At 36.2% G+C, this 24,426-nt stretch overlaps 2 protein-coding genes across 3 annotated transcripts; one reads left to right on the top strand and one right to left on the bottom strand.

Annotated features, from left to right (window-relative positions):
• Positions 1-1,409: 1,409 nt before the first annotated feature.
• Positions 1,410-12,033, top strand: LOC110463749 (ribose-5-phosphate isomerase-like). The gene is made up of 8 exons (XM_021518585.1): positions 1,410-1,579; positions 2,979-3,039; positions 3,588-3,643; positions 4,083-4,142; positions 5,034-5,167; positions 6,807-6,948; positions 7,848-7,950; positions 9,527-12,033. The coding sequence occupies exons 1-8, from the start codon at positions 1,436-1,438 to the stop codon at positions 9,616-9,618; spliced, it is 792 nt and encodes a 263-aa protein (XP_021374260.1). The 5' UTR covers positions 1,410-1,435; the 3' UTR covers positions 9,619-12,033.
• A 716-nt stretch (positions 12,034-12,749) lies between these two features.
• Positions 12,750-24,405, bottom strand: LOC110463747 (zinc finger HIT domain-containing protein 2-like). 2 transcript variants are annotated; one of them, XM_021518583.1, is made up of 11 exons: positions 24,304-24,405; positions 21,971-22,120; positions 21,120-21,196; positions 20,805-20,849; positions 19,115-19,239; positions 18,648-18,746; positions 17,856-17,972; positions 15,838-15,930; positions 15,328-15,493; positions 14,078-14,224; positions 12,750-13,334 (listed from the first exon to the last, which is right to left on the bottom strand). In XM_021518583.1, the coding sequence occupies exons 1-11, from the start codon at positions 24,342-24,344 to the stop codon at positions 13,222-13,224; spliced, it is 1,173 nt and encodes a 390-aa protein (XP_021374258.1). In that variant the 5' UTR covers positions 24,345-24,405; the 3' UTR covers positions 12,750-13,221. The 2 variants fall into 2 exon arrangements, with proteins under 2 accessions (XP_021374258.1, XP_021374259.1); XM_021518584.1 differs by having other exon boundaries at positions 21,971-22,047; positions 24,304-24,372.
• Between the last annotated feature and the right edge of the window lie 21 nt (positions 24,406-24,426).

The following is a 24,426-nucleotide window of genomic DNA, read 5'->3' on the forward strand; positions in this document are numbered from 1 at the left end:
AGGTCTTCTTCTGCTTAATATCATATCAGGATAATTTTTTTCCATGTGGACGATGAACACATGTAAACCCGTTATCTCGGCCTTCAGCCTCTGTGAATATTGTTCAGACCAGGTCCGTAAATCAGGGATTGATCGAAACTGAAGTCCACAATTGTTAAATTATTTGGCATTTTACAGTACTATATATGGGTTTATATGTCTCTATCTCTACCAAATAATTGACTTTTGAGTTGTCCTTGGGAAGCCATGCTGAAGCAGTATAAGTAATTTTAACCGAACAAAAATTCAGTATAGGGATACGTTCGTACGTTGATAAAAGTCCATGATTTTAATAACATTCATTTTAAAAGCTATGCACATTGTACATTTTATTTTAGATTTTGTCAATTAATGTGAATTTATAATCATGATTGTTTTACTGCGTGTGTTTTTATGTAACTTGCCTAAATTATAAATCACATAAACCGTGTAATTTTCTATGAAAAGTTTAACTAAAACTAAAAGAGAGACTTAACTTTTCTGTACAAGTCCCTTATCCGTCCACATCTGGAATACGCTACGCAAGTGTGGTCACCGTATCTAAATAAGGACAAAATAGCTATCGAAAATGTACAACGAAGAGCCACTAAAAGAGTACTAGAAATACAGAATATGCCGTACCATGAACGCTTAAGAACACTAGGTCTACCATCTCTGGAATACAGGCGTGAGAGGGCAGATGTGGTCGAGCGTTACAAAATATTGAACGGGATTGACCGGTTAGACTACGGGCGAATGTTTCGTCCAACATCACTTAGTATCACTAGAGGTGACTCTATAAAAAAATATTCAAGTAACCTTTCAGGCTAAACACTAGTAAGAATGTCTTTAGTAACTGAGTGAAGGTCTGGAATAGTCTACCCGAAGAAACTGTGTCGTCAAAAACACTAAACGAGTTCAAGTCAAACTTTAACACACTGTGGAGGAATCAACCCAGGAAGTTCTGTCCTTCCTTTTATCATTAATGAACCACATGGGATCTCTAACATTAAAAGAAAAGAAACGGTAACAAACATAATTGCCACTAAAATGTTAGTTACTCCCCATAGTAAATTTGAGTGTATATACATAAATATTCTAAACATACATACATTATTGTTATAATAAACAATTATTCATAATAAAATATAGTGTAAAAGCTTGATATAGTGTAAATAGTTTTAATCCCTGCGCAACCAAAGTCCGTTGATGGCAGGCAATTAAAAATTGGTATAATCTTCAATCCAGCAGTTTCGTCAAGTGATGCAAAAGGTAAATATCACTTTTACATGTGGCGAAAAAATGACGTGTGCAAGTCTACAACAACTTTCGGAAGGTATCGTATACGCGCCATTACTCGGGATGTATCTGACGACTTCCATTTCCTTGGCGTTGATGAGATGTGAGCTTCCGTAACATGTGCAGGCACTGGAACCTAACGCGGTTTGCAGGGAAAGTAGTGGAAGGGCTGACCGTGACCAGGGCAATGTCGTCCGGTCTGACAGGAGTGGAGGCTGGCAAGAGAGCAGCGGCACGGGCGGCCGTGGACAATCACATCAAGGTTGCATTTTAACGTTGCTGTAGAGCGCTATGCTCATAATTTTACATAAAGATAAGGAGTCGAAAGGTTTTGATTCGAACCAGCACAGAATTCGTAACTTTTTTTTCAGAAATCGAAGATGTGTTAGAACCTCTCTTTCTCTATCTTTCTGAGAATAGCGATGTCGTGCAGTAATCGGGGTGGGGGTGGGTGGGGAGGGTAAGTGGGAAGCCAAGCCAAGTGTTTTAACTATGATTGTTGGTAGGAAAGGAAAATAGATTGGATATTTTATTTGTTTAGATATGTATAATATATGAGTTTGGGTAAAATGTGTAGTAGGACGAGGAAAAGTGAAAAAGATAGTGCTGTCGCTGTGGGGCTCTAACCCACAACCCTTGGCTCCAGCCTGATGCTCTACCGCAGAGCTAAAAGGAAATTCCCTACAGCTGACGCTTTTAAGGCAACCTAATTAATCCACTTCTTTTACACTATTCCCCCCTTTTTTCAAACACCAACCCCGGTTCTTTGACTCCCAACCAGGGTCAGCAGCACCTGAATTTGGAGTAGGACAAGGAATATGATAAAGATAGTGCCGTCGCTGTGGCTCAAACCCACGACCCTTGGCTCTCCAGCCTGATGCTCTATCGCTGAGCTAAAGGGAAAGTTACGTACCCCGCAATCAACCCTTTCCAGTTTCTTTTTCCAAGTCTTTGCCCACGAAGACTACTATTTACAACCTAGTTTCGGATATCCCCTTGCCAAGCATTCATGCACCCAGAAACAAGCTTAAGTGTTTCATGGATATCACGATGACATGCACCGATTTTGATATACTCCAGTGCAGAAAAATGCACGACAGAGCCAGTTATTCAGATGTTATTGAATACCACATGGTGGACAATAATTGAAGATCAAGGAATTTGAAAAATAATTGAGTCAATCATTGCATGACTTTTCATTTAAATGTTGTTCATGCAATCATTTACACTTATAATTGCCTTTGGATCAGCGGTTGACAATTCTACCAGATGCACAACTTCACTTAAAAACAAGAGTGAGGATATTAAATTATAAAATGCTTGCAGTGTGTCGGGTTTTAATTGTACATAGTTTAATATCGCCTTCTAGCTTCGAGCTAGAGTGAATTTCCCTTTAGCTTGGTGGTAGAGCGTCCTACTAGGAACCTGGAGATCGAGGGTTTGATCCCAGGAGCACGTACACTATTCTCTTTCCTGTTACAAATGGTGCCGTGACCAGGATTGTGGTGTTCGAGGGCGAACACATTTAAAAAGGGGGGAGTAGTGTGGCAGGTCTGAATTGTACATAGATTAAGGCTAATCCATTTAGAGGTACATCTTTTGTAGGCTAAGGATATGTCTTAAACTACCAGACATCACAACAAAAGTATTTGTCTTTACAGACAGGCCAGGCTGTTGGCATAGGAAGTGGCTCAACCATTGTGTTTGCAGTGGAGAGAATAGGTAAGAGTAAGACATGCAGGATTTAATTTGGTTTGTTTGTGGTTTAAGTCCTTCTTACAGATATGGTCATTTAAGGACAAGCCAGGTTTTGACGGTGGAGGAAAAATCTTGTCCAGGTCCAGAATAATCTTGTTCCAGACCATTATAATCTAGTCCCAACATGAGTTGATAAAAAAAAAAAATCCGCAAAAAAATAAAGTCATCAGCAAAATAGGTGCAAAACAATCAAAAGGAAAAGGGAAATAAAATAACGAGATCTATTTTCAAATTATAACCCATAGCTGAAAAGGAAAGAGGTGTATTTATAGATACCATGGAGTCTTGTCGTTTATAAGGCATCGGAGTCTAGAGAGAGGGGCAGCTGGGGTGAAGTGGTTAAAGCGACTGATTGCTATGATCACTAGCCCTCCATATGCCCACCACTGAATCACGGGTTCAAGGCCTACGTCGGGCAGTTGCCAGGTACCAGGGGAATCGCAGGTGAAGCATGTAAGTGGATCTCCCCAAACTGAACTTGTGTGTTGATACTTCTCTTTATTGTTTTGTAGCGGAACGTGTAAAATCAGAAAAGCTACAACTACAATGTGTCCCTACCTCATTTCAGGTAACAGACCATGTAAAAATCTGGTGTAAGTTGTTCACTTATGTAAAATGTGAACATTTTGGGATGAAGATATATTCAGAGAGGTTCCATGTCATCACTTTCTCTGAAAGAATAACTTTAAAACACTATTTATTCATTTGCAAACAAAAACTTACAAATTAAAAATTCTTTCCAGCGTGTCCTCGTGACAAGCATGTTATCCTAAGGATCAATAACTTAGTTTAAATTGTTCAGCCTATTTAAGTGTTTTAAAATTGCCTGAACCCAGAAAGATATAAACTGTCGTGCTTGTTTGGAAACAGATGTTGTTGCAGGAGTAATAGGAACGTTTAACACTTTCTGTGTCTGCTGTGTACCGGCCATCTATAAATATTTGTCATTCCCAAATGTTGGCACTTCATAAATATATATTTCAATAAACTTAAAACTTCATTTCCAGGCTAAACAGTTGATCCAGGATAACAATCTAACATTGAGCAGTCTGGAGACTTGTCCTAAGGTAGGCATGGCAACCCTGATATAGGTCACCACAGGTCACATGGTTCTAACACTGTAGTGTAGGGTAGGCATGGCAACCCTGATATAGGTCACATGGTTCTAACACTGAAGTGTATGGTAGGCATGGCAACCCTGATATAGATCACCACAGGTCACATGGTTCTAACACTGGAGTGTAGGGTAGGCATGCATGACAACCCTGATATAAGTAGCTACAGATCACATGATTCTAACACTGGAGTGTAGGGTAGGCATGGCAACCCTTATATAGGTCACCACAGGTCACATGGTTCTAACACTGGAGAGTAGTGTAGGCATGGTAACTGTGATAGATATATAGTAGGTCACAAGAGATCAAATTTTCTGAAATTAACCCTCTTTGTGTCAAAAATTACTTGGAAATTTTTCTTAAGCTGGCACTTAATTTTGCTGTACACATGTAAATTTTCATTCACAGCTTGAGATATCTATAGATTAGGAGTATGATAAGAACTTGTTTCTTTTTCTAGAACATTTTCTTCAGGAAGTATGGATTATAGAAAAGTTCATGTAGTACAAACCAGTTAAGTATTTATGTGTTAATGTGTGACATTTCGATGACTAGTATGGTATGTTATTGTTTCCTTTTGTGATAGGGTGACATAGCTAATGTTTGGTTTTGTGATAGGGTGACGTCGCTAATGTTTCGTTTTGTGATAGGGTGACATCGCTAATTTTTTCATTTTGTGATGGGGTGACATCGCTAATGTTTCGTTTTGTGATAGCTTGACATCGCTAATGATTGGTTTTGTGATAGGGTGACATCGCTAATGTTTGGTTTTGTGATGGGGTGACATCGCTAATGTTTGGTTTTGTGATATGGTGACATCGCTTATGTTTGGTTTTGTGATAGCTTGACATCGCTATAGACGGTGCAGATGAAGTAGACGATGACCTCAACTGTATAAAGGGTGGAGGGGGCTGCCTGACACAGGAGAAGATTGTCGCCTCGTGTGCCAAGGATTTTATCATCATAGCTGACTATAGGTATGTAATGGTTTATTAGGATTTCCCTGGGTCTATGGTAGGTCATCAAAGAATGTGGACTTAAACAAAATCTAAAAAGAAGGAAGGCTGTTGTCAGAGCACAGCTTCATGACTGCTACATGGTGATTAGTGATGGGCAGTCAGTTTAAAATCATAATCGATAATCAGTTTGTTATCGGAAGAAGTAAACTGATCGATGATCGATTGCATAATCGGTTTGTTATCGGAAGTAGTAAACCGATCGATGATCGATTGCTTAATCGGTTCATAATTTTATGGGACTGAATACACAAATAAAGTTAGAACACTACCATAACATCAACAGACATCTGTTAACTATACACCAGGTTTCGTTCTTTTATAATGAATGGATTGTAAGCAGTTTTTATGCAGTTTTATCAATCATATAGTAAAAATCATACGAATGTATGACTTTTAATACATTTTTTGAATTGAAAACATTTAACATATTGATTTTAATGAAGAATCTAATCTATTATATCTATAATGGAAAATGTAATCGATAATCAGAATCGGAAAAGGCAAACCAATCAATTTTCGATTATGATAGATCATCAGTCTATCTCTATTGGTGATGTCTGGGTAGCAGTCACCGAAACCCTTTGTTTTGATGACAGGTTGAAACTAGTCCGCACTAATACAGTTATGGAAATCTGGATTCAGGAGTAGCTTCTCTTCTGTTATATATATGTATGCTTTACGTGAAGATATATATGTATGCTTTACGTTAAGATATATATGTATGCCTTACGTTAAGATATATATGTGCTTTACGTTAAGATATATATGTATGCTTTACGTTAAGATATATATATGTATGCTTTACGTTAAGATATATATGTATGCTTTACGTTAAGATTTATATGTATGCTTTACGTTAATATATATATGTATGCTTTACGTTAAGATATATATGTATGCTTTACGTTTAAAGAGTCTCTGTATACCTGACTATCTAGGTATCTTTCTGAAACTTAAAAAAGAAAAATATAAACATTCCTCTACACCTATTTTTGGGATTGGTTCTTTACATCAGATTCTAATTGTTTTTCTGTGGATGTCACTGTAAGTGACCTAACGTGACTTGGAGACCTGTTTTCTGATGTCATTAACTTCCTGTTTGGAGGCAACATCATCGTCACGGTAACAATGCTGTAATACCTTGAAGGAGGAAACTGTAATGGTGGTTGTTGTAAACATATCAAAGTTATGTGTTCCTGGACCGTATCTGTTTGGACCTAGTTGAATAATTCATCGGTTATTGTCCCCATTACATACAATGCTGTGATAATGGTATTGTAGTTTTTTTTGTGGGCCAATATCTTCCTGCATATATTGACTTGTTTTGCTCTCAGAAATGATATACTTGATCCTTAAATGGGATTTTTATTTTGTTATTTTACATGACATGTTGCTTTTTTCAACTCATGCAATAAAAATCTGAATAGTAGAGGCTTTGTCAATTAAAATAGACTGTTTCCCATAAGCGTCCATCATCATCGTGCAGAGATTTCAACGACCTTTACGATCTAATAAAACTTGTTATTTAGGACCAAGGCAGTGTGAATGATTTCACAATTCATTTTTGACGTCACTCCTTCCGTGTTTTATTCTACAGGAAGAATTCTGGTTCCCTCGGCACTTACTGGACCAAAGGCATTCCTATAGAGGTAATCCCCATGGCGTATAGACCCGTTCAGATCAGGGTCGCAGCAGAGCTTGGTGGCAAGGCAGATCTCAGGATGGCTATTCGCAAGGCAGTGAGTATTTAGAGACAAGTTTGAAAAGGCTTGCAGCACAGATAATACATCAGATTTTTTTTTGCACAATTGGTTTCCTCATCATTAGGTGAAAAAGATCAGTGTCTAATTTGTGCTGTGTTACTGTGAAGTGAAAAGTGTGTATCAAACATATGTCACAGAAACAGAATGTCCAGACTAAGAAAGTAATTATTGTTTAATATGAGAAAGTCGCTTTCTCTCCGTTTTCCTAAACCTGTTTGATCTACATACTGTGAAAGTTGAAATTTTCGTATGGTAGAAATGATTGCTTTTTTCATGTCAAGTAACTTTTCGCAAAAAATATCTAAATGCGAATAATTGTCGATTGATTTTATAAATGATTGATATATAGAATATAAGGATTTCAAAACAATGACACTGCACAAATTTCAACACTGCGATCAATATTAAGAGCCTTGATGCAAACATTTCCACATGCTAAAATTTTAACTTTTACAGTATCAATGTAACAATACTGCCAATAGAAATCGTGTCAGATGGTGAAGCCTTGAACTGAGACAGGATGGCAATTCAATATCTGTAGCAAAACTTACAGTCACTCCGATGTTTAATTTGCTTTTCCTCCTGAAATGTTCTGGATCAATATTCAACCCAATTTTGACTGAGCTTTTGACTAAATATGATCTTTTTTTTTTTTAAATCTCTTGCTTATTGACTGTAGTATAAGTTACTGTCTAGATTCAGGAACAGTGAAATGATATTATAAAAGTATACTTTAATGTAATCAATGATTCAATAATATTCAATAATATTCAATATATTTTTTGAAAACAGACGTTAAATTTTCCAAAGACGGTCAAATCTAAATATCCTGATTGACCTAGTTTGTTAACTAATCCTGTTTCTCCACTTTGTAGGGCCCAGTCGTAACCGATAACGGTAACTTTATACTGGACTGGGTGGCACCAGAGAATACTCACAACTGGGAGGTCGTCAATCAGAAGATAAAGATGATTCCAGGTAATGTGTGTCAAATATATAAACTTTATTTTACAACAGTTATAGAACACATTTTATCAGCTTATAGTAATCACTCTTGCTGGCCCGGATGGAAGTGTGTTAGGGGTCTTAAGTTGGGAGGAAACCAAATTCCTGGAGAAAACCCATGTGGTCTGGCAGGTGATCCCAGGGTTTTACATCCTTGATTACAAATTGGGGGTCCTAGATATATTTGGGGCCCTCATGAATAATAATTTTCAGTATTCATTGCTTTAAGTCATACATACACATCATTAAAATTTGGAGACAGTAATTTTTAAAGTTGTCATTTCAGGGGGTCATGGGGGCACAGGTGATCTTTTTTTAGGGGTCCTGTAGTGGGCCATTGGGGTATTAGAAGCATATGATTCTGCTTGATGTACAACCCTATGATCCCATACCTTTTCATGTGTAATTAAGGAATCAAATGTGTATCAGGGACTGTTCCATCCTCTAGACTACGGTAACAAAAGTCGAATCTCTCCTGTTACCCAATCAATTTTCTTTGAAGTATTATAGCTCGGATGTTAAGTGGTGGTTCAAAACCATGTTCCTGGTCAGAACTAGTTTACCTGTTGTTAGTATAATGTGACCAGGCAGAATGCTATGCTGGGTGCCTTTGGCATTGTATTTCAGTGAGATAGTACTATAAAGTCGGCATCAGATCCTCACTATCACAAGGAGGCAAATGCACCAACATACCCTGCCTCCAGTACACATGCATACATTTCACACACAGAAGCACATTCTTAAATTACCTTAGGATGTTAAGTATTATAAAACAACCAAACCAAAGCTATGCTATCCTGATTAAGGGGGCTTCTTGAAATAAATCTCTTTTTAGAATTGCTTGTCATATTAGTGTTAACACTTTTGAAAATAACAAAATAACCAAAATAAATGTTTATCCTTGAAGAAAAAACTTGGTCAAATTTGGAGATGAACAACCATGAAACTAAAAGTGACTCTGAGATGAAATTTCCTAATTAGAGCTGTGCCACAAAAATATCAGTACAAACTCAGGGCTACAGGTTTTGTTTAGGGGTACCACTCCTAGAATGTTAATAATAATTGGGATAAAATAGATATAGACTGGAAATCAAATCATGGATAAAAGGATTTTATTTTAGAGTTCTAGGGTCGAACAATATTTGACTATGTAATTATGTAAACTTTTTGTGTATTTACTAGAATAGCCCTAACAAGATTTGACTATATATGTTGACTTTTGTGTATATATTTACTGGAATAGCCCTAACAATTAAGATTTGACTATATATGTTGAGTTTTGTGCATTTATTGGAATAGCCCTAACAAGATTTGACTAAATATGTTGACTTTTGTGTATTTACTGGAATAGCCCTAACAAGATTTGACTATATATGTTGAGTTTTGTGTATTTATTGGAATAGCCCTAACAAGATTTGACTATATATGTTGAGTTTTGTGTATTTATTGGAATAGCCCTAACAAGACTTGACTATATATGTAGACTTTGGANTTTATTGGAATAGCCCTAACAAGATTTGACTATATATGTAGACTTTGGGTATTACAGGCGTGCTGGAGACTGGATTGTTTATAAAGATGGCTCGTGTGGCTTACTTTGGAAATGAGGACGGCTCGATCACATCACGAACTCCTCCCTGATCACAGTCGGCTGGGGACAGATAACTCCTGTACCGGAGGAACTTGCATCAATTAAATCCATAGTTTGTTGTCTCCCCTTTAACAGAAGTGATTGTTTCTTTCCATTCCGTTTTTTCCGTCCGCTCTCCATATCTTTCAAATACTATTTCAAGGTTTTACTGTATGTTTCCACAATGAAACTATAACATTCCTTTGTTACCTGAAGCAATCATACAATGAAGGAACTTATTTTTTATTTTTCAAACACTTAACAGAATGCCTTAATATCTGTTGTCAATGTCAACATTGGACTGAACTTGGTTAGTTTGTTGATTGTTAAATTTGAAACAAACTTGAGCTTTGATAATTGTTTAATGAAAGTTGACATTGATGCTACAGATGTTGTTACCTAAACCTTATTTTTGTTGACAGTGTATTAACTTGCATTAGTCCCAAGGACCTCTTTGTTTTCCTTTGGTGCAAATTATTTTCATTCTTACATGAAACAGCTTAAAACTAAGATAATTTACAGTATGATATTGTGGAAGAACTTTTTTTGTTAGAATTTTGTTGCTTTTTTGCCTTGTGATTTCAACCAATGAAATGTTTGAAAATTGGCTATTATATACTTGATATGAAGGTGCATTAAATAATTGTAGATATTCAAACTTTTCATGCTCAGTGCATTTCAATTTGTTTCCAACATCAGTTGTATTGGCTATGGGCTTATTTACATTTCTTGTTTTTTTGTACAAGCATGGAGACATTTCAGAATCAAATGTTGTTGTCGTCCAAGGTTATGGGGTAATGATATGGAGACTGATACATGTACAGGTCATTGTCAATACGACACCAAACTCAACTCATCACCCCATTGTCCTGAGTATAAAAGGATTCTGCATCTACAATGTTTTATTAAACAGTTCAAAACATACTGTAAAATCCTATGTGTAAGTATAATTCAATCAGTGAATGTTGACATTATTTTCTATTGGTGATTTAACACTTTTTCCATTGTTATTTTGCTAATGTTGCCAAAAGTAACCTACTCAATTAATATGCCAATGAAACTGATAGATTTGGGAGTTAACTGAACACAACATGATGAGAAATAGAAATGTGTTAAGTCCTGAAAATTGCTGTGGTCCTACTACATGTAGTAAATTAGTATCAAATGAAAAAGATACTTGTAGTGGTTGTACAATTCCACTAGCCCTAGGCCCTGTGTCAGGGTTAGTAAAATGTTGATATTGACTTTGAAAACACAGTCGAGGATAAATAGATTGATTTTTTTTTACTAATAACCAGAATATGAAATGCTACGCCCCATTTGGATCAGCAGGCAGTTAGATACATTCCATTGTGTATAGAAAACTATTGTCTGGATGATTCAGCGAAGTTTATTTTATCTGATATAATTGGACGAGGGTGACCTAGTTTTTAGCCGAGTGCATGTTTTAATGTACCTGGTAAGCTTTAAGATTGTGTTGTAATACTGTAGCAGAATTACTGGATGATATCTTTTTTTAAAATATGACATTGAGATTTACAACTGAATTTAATTATTCAGATCGAAGACTTTTTTTTTGAAAATCAAGGTTCTACTTATATAAAACATGTATATATCCAACTAAAAATTAAATACAAAATTGCATTTAAACAGGAGCATTTTAATCTAAAAAAATATTTAAAAATTGCAGGATAACCATGCCAGATATATTTTAACACAGATCTACAATGTAGTAACTTCTGTTCATGATATATATATAGTTAACTAACAAACAGGACCATCTACTGGAATGATGTAATAGTTATGTATATGACTGCATTTAATAGATGGATAGATTATTTTAATGACTAAACCATCTTTGAAATCTAACAGTTCCACTCGGTACAAGTATCCATTCTGCACCTTGGAATGCATCATGACAAAATAAAACTTTGGTGCATGCATTTGTTATGCAAACCAATTAGATTCTTATAGATCTGACAACAGCTGCCATTACAAGTTGAGAGATGGCCTAATCATTTGATCAATACTTAGAATCTCTTTGCTTGTGATCATATACCCATCAAGGTGTTTGAACATTGTATATCCCAATTAGGCCAGTAGGTTCCAGAAATTACAGAATTGTAATACTTCATGTAGATCAGCTGTATCAAGTTTTCTTTGATAGATATTACTTATTATAGATTTATCCAAAAGTTTTGCAAACAATTTCGAAATTTAAAGACTCCATTTCAGAAATTTATATATATGTGAGTTTCACTGATTGCATCAAAGAGTGACAGATATTTGATACAGCTGAGTTTAGCCAGTCCCAATATTTCAGAAGGGTGTTTGTGCCATATGAAGGGACACTATGTTCCTATATACAATTATTTGAAATGTTTATTTTTCTGTAAATAAATTTGATATTAAAATATATTTTCAACATTGCCTTCTTTTCTTGATTTTGTCTGGTTTCTTTGTCAAAATAGCTAACTAAATACACAGTAAATATATTGACTATAGTAAATATATACACTACGCAGTAAATATAAATGTTATTTAGTTGATATCGGCTCTATGCATTACATTATGCAGGAGAGACATTTCCAAAGAGCTGCAAATTTATACGACAATAAAACAAGGCAAAGGAATAATGAAGGACTTCCCCAACAAATCATTAACCATATGTTATTACTAAGCTTTTGGGCTAATATCATTAATATTTGAAGTTCAACACAAGTGACAGCTGTCTAGATTCATAGATACATACCTTAAGGCTTCAAAAGGCCTTTTTTGGCGAGTATAGTGGAGTGTAAGAGCGCTACAGGTACAAGCCCAACCAGTGAACAGGAACACCCCCTGAGTATTGACCCCACATAAATCCGCCATCACATTTTAAAATCTACTAAAACTATACATTAAATACCTGTACAAATGTGTCAATATCTACACATCTAAATTACTCTGAGGCACCGGAACAAATTTTAGGTCCGGATTACAATCGTATGAAACACTTGCTGATTGGCCGATTTAGTTGTGAGAGTACTAAGGACTATTCCCGTTTCCTATTAATATATATATGTTCACATTATTATCAAAGTCTTCCCACATTTTATTATTACCAGGGTATTCAGTAATTTATCCAATAAAAAAAAAAATAAACATCCGAGACATTTTATTTTTTATAAAGAATAAAAAAATATTCTGAAAACGGCTTGCCTACCAAGTTGAACCATGTAAACAAAATAATAACCAACTTAACAGAATCCGAGGTGTTGATGCTGTCTACTTGTGGTTACCTCCCTTTGGTGGAGTTCTTCTAGAATACTTTGGTATCCACCTCGGATTCCTCCACTGGTTCATCGACCGATCACTACCTATATTTGATTGCCCTGTCCTTTAATTATTTGTTCTACATTATATTTTATAAAGGATATAATTTCAATGTAGGTACTGGGTAGGCTTTTTAAAAAGTTAAAGTTGTATAGTATTGGAACAGGTTAACACATTTTCCAGTCATTTGACCTATTACATATATCTTATATCAGTTTCACAGAAAAACTTTGTAAGGAACGTTATCAATAGTTTCTGTTTGACACTTTCTTGTTCCAGTTTCCAGTGTTTGTTTATGGCTACGTGATCTCTTCAATCATTTTCCTCTGCTGCGGTTTTTGTTTTCCACCCCAGAATCCCTCCAACTCCAAGCGCTTCTTCTCCACGTCGTCCAAATCTGACTCGGCGGCACCTGGAAACAGAAAACAAGTAATAGCTAAATTTGGATGTTGTTTAAGAGGTGACATCACAATGTGTATTTAATCTGTAACTCATAATTGTTGTTACTTCTCCCGAGATACTTTAATCAGTAAACCGAACGTTTAGGTTCCTTTCATGTATAAATCATGGGGTCTCACTTATAAGATTTAACTCATTCATCCCTGCAGACACATTTGAACTCCTCCAATTCAAAGGTTGGAATAGTTCATTATGAAATTTCATTCAGAGGTGAATTATTTAAATGATTTTCTCATTCATAAAATCACATACTAAACTAGAATGTTGATCGACAATTTTTCATAAAACCTTGAAAAATCTCCACAAAACTTTTAAGGGATTTGACAGCATTTATGAATGAATTTTGCAGCAATTTACTGTCAAATGTCAAATAAATTTGTACATTTTCCTTAATTTGTCTGCGGAACAATGTTTTATTGGTATGAATTTTCTTAAAGGCTTATAATAAGTACAGATTTTAACATAAAAAGCTGCAAATGTGCACATTCATTCAAATAAATAATCTTTTTAGAATATACTTGCATATAAACCTTCTCTATAGGATAGAAATCATTATCAACCATAATTTATATTGGATATGATACCTCTGATCTGTTTGGATATTTAGAAGCCAGTCCAGCACATACACATTACCTATTTTATAAAGTTATTACATACTGATGATGGCCTAATGAGCTGCCTGTCTGAGAAACTCACTGTGTTCCAGGACTAGTTCTGGTACCAGTGTGTGTAGTGCCATCCCCAGTCTCTGTAACCAGCTCAGGTAAAAATCCACCTTCTTCTCGCATGCAAATAAATCTTTCTTCATAGAGTTATCTCCCTTGTACTTGCCCATTTTCAAACCTGTAAAATTTCAAAAAATTATATCATCACCATGGTGGTACTTGGTATTTATGAGACACAAGAAAAGCAGTTCGTTTTAATATGTTATTGTTGTCATTTTATGAAAAGAAACAGTACGCCAGCATATTCCCTGCATAATAATTTAAGTGATACATGTACTGTATATTGTCAAAAACCAGTATTTTGGTACTTGAGGTCAAGGTTACAGGTCAAGTGCATGTAGATGTTGTGATGTTACTTTTTTGGTACATGGCACAACACTTTCTCATGGTGTTCCTATACATATGTAGTACATTATCAGGAGAAAGAGAAATGCAACAACCTGATCGGGATTCAAACCTGGGACCCTCCCAAATCCAGACAGAAGCTTTACCAATTGATCTACCTATATGGTCACCTACAATAGACCCAATACAGTTCAAATACATCCCTCCCTCCTTTTTCCCTTATCTTTTCGCCCGAAGACACAACCATTTACAACCAAGGTTTGGGTACCTCCCTGCCAAGCATTCATTCATTTTTTAAAACAAGGGTTAGCAAGCACAATTTTTTAACAGGAAAAAGAGAAATGCAACGGCTAGACTGGGATTCAAACCCGCNATAGCAATAGGTCACTTGAGCTAAAGCTCAGGTGACCTAAAAAAGAGAAATGCAACGGCTAGACTGGGATTCAAACCCGGGACCCTCTGAACTCTTGACGGATGCTCTACCACATTGAGCTACTTGGCCGCTACATTTCCCCTCATTTTTCTAAGTATTTACTCCCGAAGACAACTATTTACAACCTTGGTTCGGGTATCCCCTTGCCACGTGTATACCAAATACATGAAACAAGAGTTGATCATAGGTACACTGTAACATGAGATGGAAAAGAAGCATGGCCAGACCAGGGTTTAAAACTGGGACCCCATCGACTCTAGACAGACACTACCAATTGAGCTTCCTGGTCACCGACGATCACCCCAGTCCAATAGTAACCATTAGACTTCATTTGAATTGGGGATATAATAAGGGTGAAAGGGGGACAACATTTGAATTGGGGGTATTATAAGGGTAAGAGGGGGACAAAACTGTCTCTCCTGATACAGTACAATTGATCTTACCCTTTGATACACGTTTTTTGGCTTTCCGTATAATATGTAGGAATTCTGACAAAGCCATTGTCAGGTACTCGAGAGGCCTTTCTTGGGAAGGGCCCCTTATGATGCTGATAATATCCTCAAGTAATGAAATATTAAAACCTGTTGATGTTTCTCTTCCAAAGGTACTCTGAAAGTAAAATATCACATACTGTCACAAATTGTTAAATTTTGCCAAATGAAATCAGATCCTTCGCATTTAAATATGCAACAATTTTTGGTACCATATATTTTGGCAATCTTTAAATCGTCTTGGGGAGCAGTGGCGAAAACATTGCAGATTATTCACTCTATAATATTCATCAAATTATGATACAGATTCTCTAGTGACATAAACAATTTTTTTTACATTTAAAGTTGTCAATAATATTTATAGATTAAAAGTTAACCATCCCATCTCAAGATAGTTCACATACATTGTCTCAGCATCTGAAACCTTCGACAATGATTTGTTTAAGGATCACACCTATTTACCTTAGTGACACGCTGTATACAAGACTGGATTACCTCCCCTGGACTATTGTACACAATTTCCTTGTTAGTTGCATCACTCACGATCAACAATTCCTGGAAATTGAAAAAAACAACAACATATACACAAGAATTCAATGATATAGGTTTCTTTTGTATAAACAATGTCACATGACTATTTATAGTAAATGTGATGATATTTAACAATCATTATAATGTTAAGTGTTTATAGAAGTATCTTGGCAGTTGTTTAACTGCAAGATGTACTGTATACAAATAGGGGACCTTTTTTTAACTATTCGTTAGTGAAGACTGTAACACCTTGTCAACAACAAGGATGGCTACGGCACGAACACGCTTGATTACCCATAGTGCATTGCAATAAAATACAAGATAGACAACAATGTTAGCTTCACACGATTATAACATACTAGACTGCTACAAAGCGAACGTAAAACCACTCAAACAAACTCTGGCTCAGCTGTCTCAGGTCAGTGGTCAGGCCAGGGACCCCAGTGAGCCACCTTTATCCTTATACATGTATTTCTTAACACTTTCTTCAGGTTGGTAAATATAGATTATGAAGTATATGCACCCAAAGGTATACAATGTGTACGAGTTGTCCACAAAATCGATGACGATTCGGATACGCTGTGAGCTTATGTACAATAGTTGGTAAATATTTACTGAAATGACACAATTCAGCTACTCTTTATTTAATACTTGGTCATAGATGTGCAGGGGGTCTATGAGCCCCCTCATCTCGATTTAACTTATACATGTAGATGTTAACAATTACAATCAAACCTGTTAATGTGACCTCTCTTAATAAAGAGACCACCTGTTTTGAGAGACCACTTTTTGACCTTTGCAAGGATGTTAAATAACAGGTTTGTCTGCTAAGAAGTTTTATGGACCCAAGTCAGAGGGTTGTGTTGTCTGCTTAGAAGTTCTATGGACCCAAGTCAGGGGGTTGTGTTGTCTGCTTAGAAGTTCTATGGACCCAAGTCAGGGGGTTGTGTTGTCTGCTTAGAAGTTCTACGGACCCAAGTCAGGGGGTTGTGTTGTCTGCTGGATAATCTAATGACTCAGTAGTGAAGTAGATGTAAAACCACTCAAACAAACAGCCAGGGGGTCAGTCTTTATATAGCTTCCTGTTAGTCACCACAGAGAGTAGGTTAGAGTTAGAATAGTGGGGTTTATGTGACAGCATGACAGAGCACAATAACCCTCCCTATGTTTTTAAAAAACAACATTTTATCCTAGGCTAGGCTGTCTGGTAATAACAGAAACAAGGAAATGAAGTCATGGAGTCAACTGTTGTTTTAACATACCAGTGTAGGTGTGATAACTGTTATGAATTAATGTAACTCTGTGCTGTATGGGTTTTCCAGGATAAGGTGTAAGTGGTCTTATACACTCTCACATACGCCTTACGTAGTTGCTGCCCATACGACTCAAGTGTTGGTTAAGGACTGTTGACTATAATGGTGCAGTAAGAAATTCAACTTTACAACAGTTTGATCCCAAGAAATTTAAGCACATGCAATGTCAAATACCCGAACTACTTTAACTGAAGGTTGTAATACGTTTTTTAGTATTTGTAATGTCGGCCATCTTTGATTCGGGATGGATCAGAAAAAATAGCAACATCAGGTCTCCACCATCTTAGGATTATTCCTTGAAAGTTTCACTACTGGAATTTTAGATTGAGCTTAACATTTTAAATTGAAAGACGGCACATGACAATGGTTTAAGTACAATGTCTGTGTGCAATCCTGACCCTTTATTTTATGCACAAATTTTCATATAAACTCCTGAAACAAATTAAAGTTATTCAATTGAATGAGACTTCTAATAATATAGAAGATGTTGAAGCAAAAATATTGGTTAAGCCCCAAACAGCCTTGATGAGTGAACCCAGTTTGATACAGAGTTTTTTTTATAAGGGAGATATTTCTTACACAAACCACTTATGTTATGCACCAGTAATGATTGAGGTACTTCTGTATGTTTATTACCTGTGCTGATTCCACAGGTGTATCCCAGTGACCTCCGTTGTGAAGCCGACACACAAAACAGTAGGCATACAGCGCTCCCACCACATTGTACTTCACCCCACTGGATGGCTTGGACTTCTGGAGAACAACAACATAATCTCAACATAACAGAATCTTTACTACAATGTATATCAATTGGTTATTACATGTCATTAATTCTCACCTGTTGATTTTTACGATCCAGGTGTAAATATAGAATTAGCCCAGAGGGCATATATCACTTCCCTATATGAAATATAAAACAAGAGGCCACGAGGACCTGTATCACTTAGCTGTGTTAAATATAAAAAAGAGGCAGAGGGCTTGTATTCCTCACCTGTATATTGAAGCAATTTTCATTGAAAGTAGTGTTGTAAATATTTCACCAACTCAGATTCTATCTCTGTGATCAAAGTTGAGCTGATAAGGCTACATTTTCATGTTTCAAAAATTTATAAAAATAAACACCCGTGTAAATTTGTATTTTGACGAGTGAAAACATCTGTCTACTGATCACTATATACATAGAGAATTGCTCAAATGTTTAAACGCATGATAATATGAAATCTGGCAGAAAACCAGCATCATAACGATTCAAGCTAGGAACTTTTAAGAAATCATGCACTATCACCTGGATACTTTTAAGCCACCAAGCCTACACATGTTAATGTAAGTTGTCCAGTAAAGGTTGCCACAGGCCTGAGGCCATCGCTTTAATACAGCAGAGCTAAATTGAACGGAGACTATATATCGGTACTTAGTATGAACACATACAGGAAGCAACACTGCCAGATCTACGATGTCGACCTTGACCTTAGGGAACTTCTGTGACTGGACCGTGTGGTCATCCTCGTCCTGGATCAGCTGTTTAGCCTGTAAGTATACCCATGTTATAGAACTGTAATGGACACCTACAAAAATGTATCAAATGGTGCAACGTTTGTAATTTATATATTGCTTGGTTCCCTGTGTAACCATATATAAGTCTTAAGACATTTATTTATGGAATAAACTCTATTGTATACTGAAAGCTTATTATTAACCAAAATTAATGCTAGCACTGTATAGGTTCTACTGTCTGTAATTTTGCCCAGTCAAACTTTCGCCCGTAAAATTAAATTACTATGTATAACATGTTGTTTATTAATGCTTGCTGTAATTATAAATTTGCCCTTGTGACAGAGAGTGAAAGACGCAAAAATTAAACTTTGGTGTAAATTTTCCAGTATAAGCTAACCAACCTGGGGTGTCCACCACGGGGTCCACACTTCCACCAAGTGACCCAGACGTCCATCCTTGGTCATCTGGTCAAACTCGTTCCTTTCCTTTTCTGTCAATCGCTTCCAGATAGCTCCGGCATCACCATCTGTCAGAGAAATCATACAAAGTTTTATTGAACTAATCAACTTTGACTTAATCTAATTAATTTAATTGCTAAGACAGATGGGTATTTTTTAATATTTCCCAAAATATCAAAGACCCAATGGACCTTTAGGTGCTCATCTGCTTAGAGTGGCCTATCTTTTCAAACTATATAGCACATACTTCATGCCAACAAGTTTTTGGCCAATTATCATTGTCTAGGCCTTTTAGTTCTTTATAAGAAGTCATTTGAACATTGATCACACTAGACTAGTTTAACATTTAAGAAATCTCAAGGGTATTCCTTTTACATGCTTTGTACCACTCCATGCAGGCAGTTACTGGCCTGACATCATGACTGTAGACCTTTTGGTTATTTACAGAACAAAGTACAGTTTATTAATAAGTTCTTTTACTAATATGGCTCCTGTAACCTTTAAGATAGGTTTGAAAGCAACATACTGGTAGATGTCACTAAAAGCAATGGGGCTTGACAAAATTTGTACAAATTTGTTAAAATGTTGTGCTAAAGAAATGGCACCTGATTTTGTAAATGAAGTAGTAAACAACTCTTCAGAACAAGAGNACGCACGACGGACGACGGACGACGAACGACGACGGACAAAAGGCGATCGCAATAGGTCACTTGAGACTTTGTCTCAGGTGACCTAAAAATGCTAAAAATAAGTTTAGTTTACAAAATTCAAAAGAATATATGTTTTATCAGTTGTATCAAAACGTCTTGAGAAACATATTCATTTTTAGCCCAAAGGGCCAAGTGAGCTTATGCCGTGACACAGCGTCCGTCCGTCGTCTGGCGTCAATTTTTTACTATAAACAACTTCTTAATAATCGAAAGGCTCAGGGTAATGATATTTGGCCAGAAGCAAACTTGGATGAAGGGCTACCAAGTTTGTTCAAATAAATGACCTTCGCTCGTATTCCAGGTAACAGATGTTTGTATAAGAGAAGGATATACTAAGACCTTTTGTTTAATTTGGTAAATGTGCATGCACTGGATAGTTCAAAGTCAGTCTTGTTAATGAATTTTACTGAATGTATGTTTGACTCATTGAACGAAACCTCTTACAATTATATATAGACATCAAATGTTTGATATTATGTAAATTCTAATTTGTTTTCCTTTGATTTAAAACATTAATTATTCATTTGCTAAGAATCAAATAACTATAAAAGAATCACATTGTATGTGTTTCACAACTCAATTAAGGTGTCCTGTTCAATTGTTTAATGGACTTAAATATATTCTTCTGACAGAATAATCATGACCCCATTGTTATAAACAGCTATGGTGATTAAAGGACTTTTCAGGTTTTGGTGGTGGAGGTAAACCAGGGTACCGAAGGAAAACCACTGACCCTGTACCTGCATGGTGACTGTCCTACGTAGGCCTCGAACCAGTGACCCAGTTGTGGAGGGCTAGTGATCGTATACGTAGAAGGCCATACATTCTACATTTTTTATCAAAATGACCAGACTATAAATGATATTCCAGTGCAGACACCATGATCACCTTAACCACTTGGCCACTGCGGCCCCCTAAATTACCTAAATCCAGGCCTTCAAGTCTTTCACCGAGATCTGGCTCTTCATCTGAAACAAGACATCAATTGTATGATCATATGTAGTATAGCATACAATTGTTTCCCTAAACTCCTTAAAGGGAAACGTGAGATGACTACATTTCCCTCCTCTCTTACTAACCTGGTCCTTAGTTCTTTCAAAGAAATCAGTTTTAACTAAAGTTTTCAAATGTTTATTTAATTGATTTAAATCTTTAATATTTGGCTGTAAATTCTACATCTTTGATCGAAAAGACAAGACTAAAAATTATATCCCACTGCAATAAGAGAAATAACTCACCTCCATCCACATCCAATTCCTCAGTTTCTTTTTCCACTCTAGATAACATTTCCATGATTTTTGTTTTCTCTTCAGGTCTGCAATTCAAAATAAAATTGAACCTTTTGCCACATTGAAATCACTGAGCTTAGCATTCAATAACATTTAATACTTTTAAAAGGTGATATCACAAACAGTTTTTGTGATAAATTGTTTACAAAACTGAAACCTGGCATTAATATTGCATGTTAGATTTATACAAAAATCCTTTTATATATACTGTATACCGGGAAATTTTCACCTAAAGACAAATATATATTTCTTATTCTGTCTTTGCGTATCGCAGAGTTATCTTCTCTTATGAGCAGGTATTGATTGTTACGTCATTTGTTTGTGAGAGTAACATCATCAATTTTTGAGAAAACAAACAAATTTTCTCACACAAACCAATGACGTAACAATCAATACCTGCTCACAAGAGAAGATAACTCTGCAATACGCAAAAACGGAATAAACAGAATCCCTTGTGCTGTGTGTAGAAACTTATTTTCACATGCTTGGTGATCATGATGCCATAAAAAAGAGATATCTAGCTAGATCTGCTCCTGTATATTGTGCATGCTGTATATCTACTTCATAATAGTGTTGTAGATGATCAATCCGCCTGTTCCAGATACCTGACGGTCAAGGTTTTTTAGATTCTCCTTAGACTGTTGTGTGTCACATCCGCCTAAGCGAGTGTCATAAAAAGTCTTTTACCTATATTTACTAGTATATATGTATTTCAACTCTTTGTCTTTGATAACTTTTTTTGCATTACTTATTCATGTATACTCACTTTCCTTAGTTCACTACAGTGATCTGTAACTCACCCACATGAGCGATCCTTCAGACCATCAATGAAGCAGTCTTTGTAGAAGGACTCAGAACACTCCATATGTTTCTCTCCCTTGTAACACAGCACAGAACAGTATCGCACATTACAGCGTGGACAAGTGTATTTTGCTTCATTTTTCAAACATCTGTAACAAGCCAAAAGTATGTTTACCCAGTCAAGTCAAGTATTATAAACATGGCAACACAAGTCTTTTAAGGCTTTTACAAACAACCGCCAGCTTCCATGTTAGAACATATAAAAACTGTAGCCAGAGATTTTTACATTTTGATTGGAATGATGATTGTGAACATTAATTACATTAATATCATTGCACTTGAAAATAGGTGGTACACTGCAAAATGTTCATTTCAAATCTGTTTAATTATAGACCTTTAATGGATAATTAATCAGAAGTAAAATAACTGTTCAGTAATATTATACCCTTCATGGTGTTCATTAATGTGATCAAAAGGATCTTGAATGTGTTTAAACTTCACGTGGGATTTATGAAACTCATCGCGAAACCTCAAAGACTTTTAAACAAAAGATGACATATACTAATGTTCTTTTATCAGGGTTCGAATTTAAGCTCGCATACTCGCGAAAAGCGAGTGCAAATTGCAAACTGCGAGTAGAGATTTCAGACACCAGCATTTTTTTGCGAGTGAAAATTTTGGGCTGAATAATCCTCATTTCTAATGGTCGGTCTTTACAAATTCTCTCGCGGTCATTTAAGCGCATTCTTGTCAATCGCCGAATGAATGATTCCGCTTTTGTCATTAACAGAAGTTTACAATCGATACATGTCCCGTGCGCATGTCCATTAGGAAGTACCTGCACAAATAATGATGACGTATACCGCATGCATGATGTTTTTCGGGAATCTATTTTTAGTTACTATTTATAGCGCAAATACGATAGGCTTGACTAGTCATGTGGTTGTATTGGGGTTTCCCAAGGTTACATTTCACAGCTCACTGCACCGGCAAAATAACAAATGGACAAGTTGCTGATGTTGCCCTTAGAGAGTATGACCCAAAACCTGCTGTGACAAGATGGTGGTTGTCGGGACAAAGACAGAAAAGACCAAATACTCTACTATATGGAGCAAGAAACTAAGATGCAGTTTTTATGCTTTATCTTAGAATAGCCTGAGCAGGCCAGCATCGTTTCACAGCAATGTTTGCGTCATGTATTCATCCCAATGACCATAATTTAAAATGTCAGTTAATACTGTGTTGTTTTAGAATTTAATTCTAAGTTAACATATCTAATAAAGTTGGAAAAATGCAAATTGCAAGTTGTTTTCTCATTTAGCAAGTAAGAAAAAATACCACTTGCGAAAAAATGCAAGTAGAAAATCTGGTTAAATTCGAACCCTGTTTTATTCCTATAATGACCCGTGCGAATCAGAATCATTGAAGGCTAAGGCTATTCCCCCGGCAGCCGGTAGTCCTAATTATTCTGACGTTTTATCAACTTTTTTCATATCGGTCTGTCGTCGATTTACCTCAGAACTCCGGCCCTCTATAATATGCGGGGAAATATGCGACCCGCGCCCGGAGCGCACTTCAAACTGATATTTTAGAAACAAATCGTCACTTTCACACACGTCGCACATGGATCAAAGATCTATTCTTTATGCACTAGATGGTATCAATAACATGTTTCAAAGATCATCACGAAAAGCATTTTCCAACGTTTTCTATACCAACTCATGTTTTTTATGGAAATTAAGCCATGAGAAATGTCACATGACTTGACAAGATCTCGCGTTACCGAAGGTATTTCCCAACGTTATGGACGTAGGCCGGCGAGATTTTAGTCACGTGGCATTGGAAGGCGGGGCTATCAAAAAACTAGAGTAAAACAGAGTAAGTTTGAAAAAATATGTAAGTTTGAAAAAATATGTTTTTAGTGATTGTATTAGTTGTATGAGGCAGGTTATGTATGTTCATCTTGTGCATAAAGATTATGTATGTTCATCTTGTGCATAAAGAATAGATCTTTCAATCCATGTGCGACATGTGTGTGAAAGTGACGATTTGTTTCTAAAATATCAGTTTGAAGTCTCTCCGGGTTAGTTAGTCTTTCGCGTTCTCGGTACCGGCCGGCAGCCGTGTAAATAGCCACTTCCATCAGTGAAAGAGAAACTGAAAGTTACAAACGAAACGTTTTCTGAACGTTGCCTTCATGTCTAGTATTCTATCGTATTTATGGGATCTGCAACGAGAAATGGTTGGACAATATGTCCATTCGAAACATCTGATATGTAATTCTTAAATGTAACAAATTTTGTATTGGGAAAACTGTCAATTTCATACTTACATGGGACACGTTTCCCGCAATGTTTCGTCAATTTCTTCCATGGTGCATGCTCTTTGGAGAGTCCCCGTCGATATTACGTCGATTCTTCATAGCGCGGGGCACCTGCCCGAGAAACGTTTGAAA

The sequence above is a fragment of the Mizuhopecten yessoensis genome, unplaced genomic scaffold (genome assembly GCF_002113885.1).
Source record: "Mizuhopecten yessoensis strain PY_sf001 unplaced genomic scaffold, ASM211388v2 scaffold10923, whole genome shotgun sequence".
In the NCBI taxonomy this organism is placed as follows: Eukaryota; Metazoa; Mollusca; class Bivalvia; order Pectinida; family Pectinidae; genus Mizuhopecten; species Mizuhopecten yessoensis.